Genomic DNA, 12272 nt, shown 5'->3' with positions numbered 1-12272 from the left:
GACCTGACTTGTCAGTCCTTGGCATGTTGGAAACGTCAATCTGTTTGTGCACTGTGGGAGGAAACATGTACCTGGTGGTAACTCGAGAAAACATGGGAAGAACATACAAACCCCACAAGGCCTTGGTGGGATTCAAACCACGGTGCTGCCCATCCGTATTGTGACTGAACGTCATTCGCAGTCTCCTGTGTGTGATTATCCCCTTTCATTCCCGTCCCGCAGGTCAGTATTACAGTGATCGAGGCTCGGCAGCTGGTGGGCCTGAATATGGATCCTGTCGTGTGTGTTGAAGTTGGAGATGAGAAAAAATACACATCCATGAAGGAGTCAACCAACTGCCCTTACTATAATGAGGTAAGTCGCCATCACGGCAGGATAACACGACCTACAGAGACAGGTGCTCCGCTGATAGACAGCGGAATCCCCTTAACGGCCATGTTTGTACTAGGAAAATACTTGCGGCTGTCATTTATAAGGGGGGAATCCAATTACGATTTGCCGTTGCGCCAGCGTGTAAACGCCGGCAATTGCACCCAAATTTGACCCCCCTTGTGGACCTTTTCTAGTGCTGGACTTGCACATTTTTGCTTGCAACCCTCTGGGGTCCGGCGATACCGTGTTGCATACATACTTGTGCCGCAGCTTCATAGCGGGTAATTCCCCCCATAGACTGGTAATTTGCATCCGCACTGCGAATATTGAAATGTTAACAGTTTACACTAACACGTTGCTTTCCTTGTTATGAAGCCGTAATTACTGCAATACTAGAATACACAGTACAGTAGTTCCATTTCTGCATGTTACCAGTGTCAGAGCTCTGTACTGGGTATGTATAGCAATGTTCACAGCAGCACATAGTATTTCAGGAAATCACTGTGCTGAGAGTTCTATTTGCAGTCTACCCTCCCTGGGGACTATATACAAATAATCCCTTCTACAGGTATAAGGGGTGTTAGCATTTGATATCTATTTGCTTGTAATCGATGGTTCTCTTTCTTTCCCTCAGTACTTTGTGTTTGATTTCCACGTGCCGCCGGACGTGATGTTTGACAAAATAATCAAACTGTCAGTGAGTACCGTGTTTGCTGTTCTCTTAGAGCGTAAGCCCAGTTATCCACCGTCCCCTGAGCGGCAACCTCTGCAGCCTAAACTAATCCAACACAAGCAGCACTGCCAGACCTGGCGGCTCTCCCGCTCACGGGCACTGGGGGCATCGATGGGTTTCCAAGTGTTCAGCGAAAATGCAAAGTGAAATTTATTGTTGCAATAATAAGCACCGGACCTACAGGAATAGGGCAGGCCTTCATCGTTACAGGGGTATTCTACATAGAAGCGGATAAATGTGTTCATAAAATGCATTTATTAGAGGAATGTGCAATGTATAGCATGTTTTGCTCTTGCGCTGAATCACATCATCGTAGCTCAGGCCCTCGCTCTACAGTGCCTGTTTTCTCGGTACTGTAGAGTGGGGGGGTGGAGTCACGATGACACAAGCATAATTCCACACCCCCAGACAGCCGTCGTTCCCACCAGCCACTCCCCCCATGCGCCAACCACGCCACCCTCTCCCGAAGTATTATCTCAACTGTCACCCGCAGGACCCTTTACTGAGCGGCCTTGCAGGGGCTGGATGACTGTGTTATACTGCAAGACCTTTCCATGGCGTAAATGTCCAGTGGTTGCACTGTGACTTTTGTCCCCAGGGACAGAGACAGGACCGGATTAAGGGTCACATGGCCCAGGGGCTGAATGTTCAAGGGCCTATACTGAGAAGGGGAAGAGCTGTGACCAGTCCTGTGTGGTTGTGGACAATGCCATGTGGGTGTGATCGGTGCTGTGTGGGTGTAGTCAGTGCCATGTGGGTGTGACTAGTGTGGTGTGGGTGTGGCCACTGCCATGTGGGTATTTACACCCTTAAATGCATAAAAATAGAAACATATCATCATTTTGGAAGAAAACTAGATAAACAATTTTAATACTTATGATTTAAGGCTGACTGTGTGGCCAGCTAGGCAGCCATAATGGTGGGCCTTTCTTATGTAGAGGCCCGGAGCTGGAGCTCCATCTGCCCATTGTTATTCCGGCCCCGAACAGAGAGAGACAGAGTAGAACATATTCTGACTAGATTTGTGCTGTGTTTCACAGGTCATCCATTCTAAGAACCTCCTGCGTAGTGGGACCTTGGTTGGCTCCTTTAAATTGGATGTAGGGACCGTCTACACACAGCCTGGTAAGTGTTATGTTATATTTACTGTCTATAAAACTTTGCTCAATGTTAAAATATTGCAGTTTCTCCATGAAGCCAATCAGACACCCCGATGCCACCTCTGTGCAGTCCACGCTGCTCCTGGCTTATGCTGTTGTATAGTCTAGTCTAGTACCTGTGTGCTGTGTACTGCCTCTGTCCATGCTGCTCCAGGCTTATGCTGTTGTATCGTCTAGTCTAGTACCTGTGTGACGGCCATGATGCTCTTGGCTTATTCTATTGTGCTGTGTACTGCCTCTGTCCATGCTGCTCCAGGCTTATATTTCTGTGCAGCCTAGGACTTGTGTATAGTCCATGCTGATTCTGGCTTATGTTGCTGTGCAGTCTAGTACCTGTGCTGCCCTCTCTAAGATCTCCTTGATCAAATTCTAGACAGACAGCATAGCCACCTCTACTTTCCAATAATCAGAAGTTATGACCTGAAGAATGGTGTTATATATCCTGAAAGGCAGGACACACCCCATCTGATATCACTGATACCATCATTTAATCTCTAAGAAGGTAACAGTAAGATCAGTTCAGATAATGGTCTGAGAAACAACTTAGCAGTTCCCTGCTTGCAGGTCTTGCCCTCTCCAGAAGGAGTACAGAGAGTCCCGGTCTTTTGAGTAAGAAGAGTAGCAGAAGTTCAGAGAAGTGGATCTTCTGGGTTATTAGTAACTGAAGTCAATGGTGTGGAATTGTTAATAGCTGAGATTGTATTATGGAATGTAGGGGGTCATTCCGAGTTGTTCGCTCGGTAAAAATCTTCGCATCGCAGCGATTTTCCGCTTAATGCGCATGCGCAATGTCCGCACTGCGACTGCGCCAAGTAAATTTGCTATGCAGTTAGGAATTTTACTCACGGCTTTTTCATCGTTCTGGCGATCGTAATGTGATTGACAGGAAATGGGTGTTACTGGGCGGAAACAGGCCGTTTTATGGGCGTGAGGGAAAAAACGCTACCGTTTCCGGAAAAAACGCAGGAGTGGCCGGAGAAATGGAGGAGTGTCTGGCCGAACGCTGGGTGTGTTTGTGACGTCAAACTAGGAACGACAAGCAGTGAAATGATCGCAGATGCCGAGTAAGTCTGGAGCTACTCAGAAACTGCTACGAGGTGTGTAATCGCAATATTGCGAATACATCGTTTGCAATTTTAAAATGCTAAGATTCACTCCCAGTAGGCGGCGGCTTAGCATGAGCAAATCTGCTAAAATCCGCTTGCGAGCGAACAACTCGGAATGACCCCCATAGTTGTTTGTGGATGGATCCTAACATCTGCAACTCTCAGGAAGGTTCCATACTGTCTTGTATAAGAATTCATGCCCTCTGAGCCATGAAGTGTCTTTAAGGAGACTATCTGAGACAGCTCTTGCAGTTTATAGCAGACAAGACACCTCTGTGAGTGAATGGCTTTGCTTCACTGTTCACTTGGAAGGTAAAAGAGTCAGATTTTACGTCCCTTAAGGCTACACTGAGCTGGTGGAGGAACGGTTCCCAAATCAAAATCTCTTAAGTCAAGGATAGCTTTCCTGTTGGAAGCTGTTTTGTGAAGCCTGAGATAAGAACAGACAAGCATTTCCTGAGCTCTCTTGAGGAGGTTGATTGCAATATCATCTTTTGGCATAGATTTTGAACAGTCGTCCACAAAGAAATCCTTTTCTATGAGTTTCCTAACATCTGAACCATACTCTAGTTCACCCTCCTGAGCTGAACGTCTGAGTCCATAGATGGCTCCTGCATGAGTAGGGCTGTTACCAAATATGTGTACCCTCATGCAGTTTTCAGCAATTTATTTAGAATGGTCATTGTTTCTGAAGGAAGCAATTGAACATTTGTTGAATGTCAGCAGCAAAATCAATCGAATCCTTTTGGAAACAGATGAGTACTCCAATGAGTTTGCTGTTAATTTTTGGTCCTGTCAGGAGAACATCATTTAAGGAGATGCTTCAAACTTGGCACTGGAATCAAACTTGACTTTAATCTGAACTGGTTTCTTTGGGTGGTATACTCCAAACATTGGCAGGTAGCAGCATTCCTCTTTATATTTCAGAATGGGAGCTATCTTGGCATTACCATTCTCAACTATTTTGCCCATGAAAGAGAAGAAATTATCTCTCATCTCTGGTTTCCTGATAAACTTGTGTTTAAGTGAAGAGAAGTATTCAAGTACTTGTTCTCTATTCTTAGGTAGGCATCGTCTGTGTGTCCCAAAGAGTAGAGTTTCAACCCAGCTGTTGGCTTCATCTTTGACTAGTCCATTCTTCATTATTTTCAAGAATAGTTTGTCCTCTGTTGACATTGCCACCTGATCTTCCTTTTTCATTCTTTGGAAGACTGTGTACCCCAGGCAATCTTAGTAGTTTTCACAGATGTTGTTATCACTAGGAGAGTCTGTGACATTACAGTGTGGCAATTCCTTTATGAGGAAGTGATTGTGACATGGCTGAAAAAGAGAAGGCATCAGTTTTCTAAAGTACAGGTAAGTATGCCGTTGACTGAAGCTGGTTTGTACATGTCTCCAAGACATACTTCCCTTATTATGACTCATCCTAGGTATAGTCTTTGAGCATAAGGTGCATTGTTTGGACCATTAATTTGACATCTGGCTTTGTGGACTCGTAAGATATCTCCTGATGGGTATAATTATCTTGGCTTGTGGGTCCAGTTATGGTATCAGATGTGCTCTGCATTTGAAATGTGCATGATGAACAGCTGCTTCTGGTGTGGGACTTTCAGGACTATTATCTGGGATCTCATTGCATTCAGTGATAATTGGTAAGGGAAGGCATGTCTTTCCATCTATAGACTCGATAGCCAGTAGCTCTCCTTCCTGCTGTCACAGAACTCCCTGCACAGGTCTTTAAGGAGTAAGGGGTGCTGGGGCCTTTGATTTTAAAGGTCTCAAAGAAGGTTAATCTGGCTAGAGACTTGTTACTTTGATCATCTAAGATTTCATAAAGTTTGACAGCTTCGGCTGGACTGTTGGGTAGACTGGCTAAACAGATTTTGGAGCAAGATCTGCCGCTTATGGCTTCTTTGCGATGCAAAGGACACTACTTGGCAGGATCTTTGTCTCTTGGTGGATAGAGCTGGCAGACCTGTAGAAAGAATCTGGATAATGCACATTAGTCTTGTGGACTGCAAGGTACATTTTGCTGTGGTTAGGTAACATAGCGGTAGCACCTTTCTGGGTAAAGGCAAAACTAGTATTGTTCTTGTCTTAGGTTACTGCTGTACAAAGTCCATGAAAACAGAGAATTGGGATAATGATACCTTGTCCCACTGTTTATATTTGGAGCCATGGATGACCCACTGTTCCTGCAGATTGTAAGGTAGCTTTTGTACTACATGGTTAATGTTCTTGCAATGCCAATGAAGCAAGTCCTGGTAAATCCCCCGAAACCCCCACTTGGCTACTTGAGGTTCCATTAGTAAGTCACTTAGTTCTCTAATACCCCTTTTCCACTAAAGCACGGGTAGCAGCCGTGTCGCCTGACACGGCTGTGACCCGTGCTACAGCGCTCACCAACCCGGCATATTGCCGGGTTGGTGACGCCACTACTGACGCGGTAGGGGCGGCGCTGGGAGATCACATGATCTCCCAGCGCCGCCCTCCCCATACACTGTGAACGGGAGCCGTGTCGCCTCGACACGGCTCCCGCTCACACTAGACAGCTAGCCGGGTTGAACACGTGTTCAACCCGGCTAGCTATCCGGGTAGGATTCCCGGATCACTTGATCCGGGAATTTGCCGGGGAACCCTTTTCCACTAGTAAAAAGCACGGATAAATATGCGCCCCTGCACATTTACCAGTGTTTCTAAGAGCTAGTGGAAAAGGGGTATAAGTCTCTGATAGCCCTTATTAGGTTATCTAGGGAAATCCTCAATTATTTTAAATAATGCACTTTCTCTGATCTCTGGTGAGCCATAGCGCTCAGTAAGTTTATCCCAAATCATTGTAAGGCCATTCTCAGGGTGATTTATAGAACTCTTATCCTTTTAGTATATTCACAAGACTCATTCCCAAGCCATTTAATTAAGAGGTCTATCTCTTCAATATATGGAAGGTCTGAGCATCTGATTGCATTTTGGAAAGAGGATTTCCAGGCTCTGAAGCTGTCAGAGTGATCATTGAACTTTGAAAGTCCTTTTGTTCTTGCTCACATGCAAGAAATGTAGCAAAGTCTAACGTGTCCTGGACTCCTGGTTGGCTCTAGGATATGCTATTAGTACATTAACATGGTGGGTAAGTGGTGTGCGGTCATACCAGCTATGGTTGTCTATTCCAGCCGGCCTGTATAATACCATTGTTGTGTGCAGGAGGGTGTGCCTTTGTTGCAGTTTGCAGATCCAAACATGAGTTGTCCCTGGTGGGTTCTCCGTGTGTAGAGTTCTGTTGCTTATATATTTCCTGTGTGTTGCTGACTTGCGGTGGTCCTGCAGATCTTGCTTGGCTTGTCTCACTGTTGAAGTCTGACTGTGTTGGAGGCTTGATAGACATATTCTGATGAGAGTTATTCTGACATATTACATGTTACATTACATTACATTACATATTACATTACATGATAGACATATGCTGATGACTCCTGGGATCTAAGCTCTTATTCTGTCTTATTCTATGTCTTATTCTGACATATTACATGTTACATTACATTACATTACATATTACATTACATGATAGACATATTCTGATGACTCCTGGGATCTAAACTCCGTGTCAAGTACAATGGTTCCTTTTTATCAGGGTTTTCCGCAGTCTCCAAGAACGCTGTTACAGCTATGGCAGCTGCTGCTTCCTTCTCTGCAGCGAGAGTCTTAGGAATTGCTTCTTAGTATTCTTTTCTCCATATCTCTTTCTGCCTCCAGACTTGATTTCTCTGCTTCCAAGTGCGATTTCTCTATTCTCTATTGTATTTCATGCTCAGCAAAGTTGGCCTGTACTTTTGCGGCTTCAGCTTTTGCGCGTGCAGGGATGGTTGCATTGCTTACAGATGAGAATTTGAGGAACCTTGTTTTGTATGAAGATGTTTTCTGTGACATGGGGATGGAGTGTAGATGTATTGCAGACAACTGTGCTGACAGTGTAGCAGGTCTCTGAGAAAACGGGTAAACAGAACTGTTATTAAGCTGCTGTCTGTGCAGGAACTGTTGTATTGCTGTAGGTGGCTGCACTGACAGTGTACAGGTTTCTGTGAGGTCAAATGGTGGTACTCCTATTGTTGATTTGCCACAGTTTGCAAACTGTATAGAACAGTCCTGTCATATGCAGATATCTGGGCTGGCAGCGTAACAGATGTGTAAGTCAGCATATATGGATACCACTTGATAGACAATGTTTTACTGACAAAGTCAGGTTATATGTGGGCCACTCACTGATGGCCCAATGTTTTACTGACAAAGTCAGGATACATGTGACCCTCTCATTGTCAGCCCAATGTTTTACTGCTCTGCCCTCACTAAGATCTTCTTGATCTAACTCTAGAGAGACAGCATAGCAGCCTCTACTTTTCTGTAATCCAATCAGATGTGATAATCTGGGGAATGGTGTTAAGTATACACAATAGAAATAATTACAATATGAACAGATAAAGGGGGTCATTCCGAGTTGATTGCTCGCTAGCAGTTTGCAGCAGTCATGCAAACGCTATGCTGCCACCCACTGGGAGTGTATTTTAGCTTAGCAGAAGTGCGAACGAATGTATCGCAGAGCGGCTACAAAGTTTATTTGTGCAGTTTCTGAGTAGCTCAAAACCTACTCAGCGCTTGCGATCACTTCAGACTGTTCAGCTCCTGTTTTGACGTCACAAACCCGCCCAGCGTTCGCCCAGCCATGCCTGCGTTTTCCCTGGCACGCCTGCGTTTTTCCAAACACTCCCTGAAAACGGTAAGTTGCCACCCAGAAACGCCCACTTCATGTCAATCACTCTGCGGCCACCAATGCGACTGAAATGCTTCGCTAGACCCTCTACAAAACGACATCGTTCGTTGTGCCCGTACGATGTGCGTGCGCATTGCACCGCATACGCATGCGCAGAACTGCAGTTTTTTAGCCTGATCGCTGCGCTGCGAACAAATGCAGCTAGCGATCAACTCGGAATGACCACCAAAATGCAATACAAACATAACATAACTTGCTGATGGAAGATCTATGATAGCAGAGTTAGGTGTAAATTCTTGCCATCGATGCTGTGGTAGGGATGGCCATGGACCATCGATAGCTGCAAAACATCAATGGCTAGCTACACTGACAGCCTAAAGTTATTCTATAGTAATCTAAAGAGGAATAAATAAAGTTAATGTATCAAGTAGATTTGTATTTTTTCCAGGTGTCACCCGCAGGTACTAATCAGTGCAATCTGCTTTATTTTCTCAGAACATCAGTTCTATCACAAGTGGGCCATTCTGTCAGACCCCGATGACATCACCGCTGGGGTGAAAGGTTACCTCAAGTGCGACATCGCTGTTGTTGGAAAAGGAGATAATATAAAGACTCCTCATAAAGCAAATGAGACAGATGAGGACGACATAGAGGGGTGAGTTGCCCGAGTCTGCGGTCCTGCAGTGTACGGGATGTGCCGCACCGTTCCTGATGGAAGTTACTGGGATTAGCTGCATGAGAATAATAGTACAGTGATGTCATGGGGGTCATACACCACAGAGCAGACACACAGCTATTGTATTTATTACCATTGCACTTGCTATTGCGCTGAGTGCCTGGTGTGCATCCAAGTATGGTTTCTACGCACGTAATGTCAGGTTCTCAGGCACGCTAAGATCGTATCCCCATAATAAGCAAATTGGGAAATTTTACAGGCAAGGATGAATACAGTAGATGTCTTGGGCAGGCTCTTCCGGGGAAACTGCTACAGCCTGTAAGCTTTATACTGTACATGGTAAATAGGCTGAAAGATTATTATATCTCCTCCTGGAGCAAATCACATAGGAGCTGACTCAGAGTTGGGGGCAAGTAAATAAAAAATTCCATGCAGCGTATATACTGGCTGCTTCTACATGAGTCCAAGAATACTGGGCAACTTTATTCTTACACTGCCATGTGACGTTAAACTAGGACACGCCCCTGCCAAGAGAGATACTGTAAGCTAGGACACGCCCCTGCCAAGAGAGATACTGTAAGCTAGGACACGCCCCTAGCAAGAGAGTTACTGTAAGCGAGGACACGCCCCTGCCAAGAGAGATACTGTAAACTAGGACACGCCCCTAGCAAGAGAGTTACTGTAAGCTAGGACACGCCCCTGCCAAGAGAGGTACTGTAAGCTAGGACACACCCCTGCCAAGAGAGGTACTGTAAACTAGGACACGCCCCTGACAAGAGAGTTACTGTAAGCTAGGACACACCCCTGCCAAGAGAGTTACTGTAAACTAGGACACGCCCCTGACAAGAGAGTTACTGTAAACTAGGACACACCCCTGCCAAGAGAGGTACTGTAAGCTACGACACGCCCCTGCCAAGAGAGGTACTGTAAGCTACGACACGCCCCTGCCAAGAGAGGTACTGTAAGCTACGACACGCCCCTGCTAAGAGAGGTACTGTAAGCGAGGACACGCCCCTGCCAAGAGAGATACTGTAAGGGGGACACGCCCCTGCCAAGAGAGATACTGTAAAGGAGGACACACCCCTGCCAAGAGAGTTACTGTAAGCTAGGACACACCCCTGCCAAGAGAGGTACTGTAAACTGGGACACGCCCCTGACAAGAAAGTTACTGTAAGCCAGGACACACCCCTGCCAAGAGAGGTACTGTAAACTAGGACACTCCCTTGACAAGAGAGTTACTGTAAACTAGGACACGCCCCTGCCAAGAGAGATACTGTAAGGGGGACACACCCCTGCCAAGAGAGCTACTGTAAGGTAGGACACGCCCCTGCCAAGAGAGTTACTGTAAGGGGGGACACGCCCCTGCCAAGAGAGTTACTGTAAGGGGGGACACGCCCCTGCTAAGAGAGTTACTGTAAGGGGGGACATGCCCCTGCCAAGAGAGTTACTGTAAGCTAGGACACGCCCCTGCCAAGAGAGTTACTATAAGCTAGGACACGCCCCTGCCAAGAGAGGTACTGTAAGCTAGTACACGCCCCTGCCAAGAGAGGTACTGTAAGCTAGTACACGCCCCTGCCAAGAGAGGTACTGTAAGCTAGGACACGCCCCTGCCAAGAGAGATACTGTAAACTAGGACACGCCCCTAGCAAGAGAGGTACTGTAAGCTAGTACACGCCCCTGCCAAGAGAGGTACTGTAAGCTAGGACGCACCCCTGCCAAGAGAGGTACTGTAAGCTAGGACACGCCCCTGCCAAGAGAGGTACTGTAAGCTAGAACACGCCCCTGCCAAGAGAGGTACTGTAAGCGAGGATACGCCCCTGCCAAGAGAGATACTGTAAGGGGGGACACGCCCCTGCCAAGAGAGTTACTGTAAGGGGGGACACGCCCCTGTCAAGAGAGTTACTGTAAGGGGGGACACGCCCCTGCCAAGAGAGTTACTGTAAGGGGGGACACGCCCCTGCCAAGAGAGATACTGTAGGGGGGGACACGCCCCTGCCAGAGAGATACTGTAAGCTAGGACACGCCCCTGCCAAGAGATTTACTGTAAACTAGGACACGCCCCTGCCAAGAAAGAAACTGTAAGCTAGGACACGCCCCTGCCAAGAGAGTTATTGTAAGCTAGGACACGCCCCTGCCAAGAGAGGTACTGTAAGCGAGGACACGCCCCTGCCAAGAGAGGTACTGTAAGCTAGGACACGCCTCTGCCAAGAGACTTACTGTAAGCTAGGACACGCCCCTGCCAAGAGAGATACTGTAAGCTAGTTCACGCCCCTGCCAAGAGAGTTACTGTAAGGGGGGACACGCCCCTGCCAAGAGAGTTACTGTAAGGGGGGACACGCCCCTGCCAAGAGAGTTACTGTAAGGGGGGACACGCCCCTGCCAGAGAGATACTGTAAGCTAGGACACGCCCCTGCCAAGAGAGATACTGTAAGCTAGGACACGCCCCTGCCAAGAGATTTACTGTAAGCGAGGACACGCCCCTGCCAAGAGAGGTACTGTAAGCTAGGACACGCCCCTGCCAAGAGAGTTACTGTAAGGGGGGACACGCCCCTGCCAAGAGAGATACTGTAGGGGGGGACACGCCCCTGCCAGAGAGATACTGTAAGCTAGGACACGCCCCTGCCAAGAGAGATACTGTAAGCTAGGACACGCCCCTGCCAAGAGATTTACTGTAAACTAGGACACGCCCCTGCCAAGAAAGAAACTGTAAGCAAGGACACGCCCCTGCCAAGAGAGTTATTGTAAGATAGTACACGCCCCTGCCAAGAGAGGTACTGTAAGCGAGGACACGCCCCTGCCAAGAGAGGTACTGTAAGCTAGGACACGCCTCTGCCAAGAGACTTACTGTAAGATAGGACACGCCCCTGCCAAGAGAGCTACTGTAAGCGAGGACACGCCCCTGCCAAGAGAGGTACTGTAAGCTAGGACACGCCTCTGCCAAGAGACTTACTGTAAGATAGGACACGCCCCTGCCAAGAGAGGTACTGTAAGCGAGGACACGCCCCTGCCAAGAGAGGTACTGTAAGCTAGGACACGCCTCTGCCAAGAGACTTACTGTAAGCTAGGACACGCCCCTGCCAAGAGAGTTACTGTAAGGGGGGACACGCCCCTGCCAAGAGAGTTACTGTAAGGGGGGACACGCCCCTGCCAAGAGAGTTACTGTAAGGGGGGACATGCCCCTGCCAAGAGAGTTACTGTAAGCTAGGACACGCCCCTGCCAAGAGAGTTACTGTAAGCAAGGACACGCCCCTGCCAAGAGAGGTACTGTAAGCTAGTACACGCCCCTGCCAAGAGAGGTACTGTAAGCTAGTACACGCCCCTGCCAAGAGAGGTACTGTAAGCTAGGACACGCCCCTGCCAAGAGAGATACTGTAAACTAGGACACGCCCCTGCCAAGAGAGATACTGTAAGCTAGGACACGCCCCTGCCAAGAGAGATACTGTAAACTAGGACACGCCCCTGCCAA

General features: G+C 47.5%; 1 protein-coding gene across 24 annotated transcripts in view; it reads left to right on the top strand.

Moving 5' to 3' along the window:
- Positions 1–12272, top strand: part of OTOF (otoferlin) — a 516469-nt gene that overhangs the window by 317563 nt on the left and 186634 nt on the right. For all 24 annotated transcript variants that reach the window (XM_063914989.1, XM_063914999.1, XM_063914996.1 and 21 more), the window contains 4 exons: positions 223–354; positions 1007–1069; positions 2146–2230; positions 8626–8785. In XM_063914989.1, the coding sequence (XP_063771059.1) occupies positions 223–354; positions 1007–1069; positions 2146–2230; positions 8626–8785 (440 nt within the window). The remainder of the gene's footprint in view (positions 1–222; positions 355–1006; positions 1070–2145; positions 2231–8625; positions 8786–12272) is intronic.

This window comes from Pseudophryne corroboree, chromosome 4 (genome assembly GCF_028390025.1).
Source record: "Pseudophryne corroboree isolate aPseCor3 chromosome 4, aPseCor3.hap2, whole genome shotgun sequence".
In the NCBI taxonomy this organism is placed as follows: domain Eukaryota; kingdom Metazoa; phylum Chordata; class Amphibia; order Anura; family Myobatrachidae; genus Pseudophryne; species Pseudophryne corroboree.
Note: the sequence above shows the minus strand (reverse complement) of the source record. Positions and strands in the feature narration are given on the sequence as shown.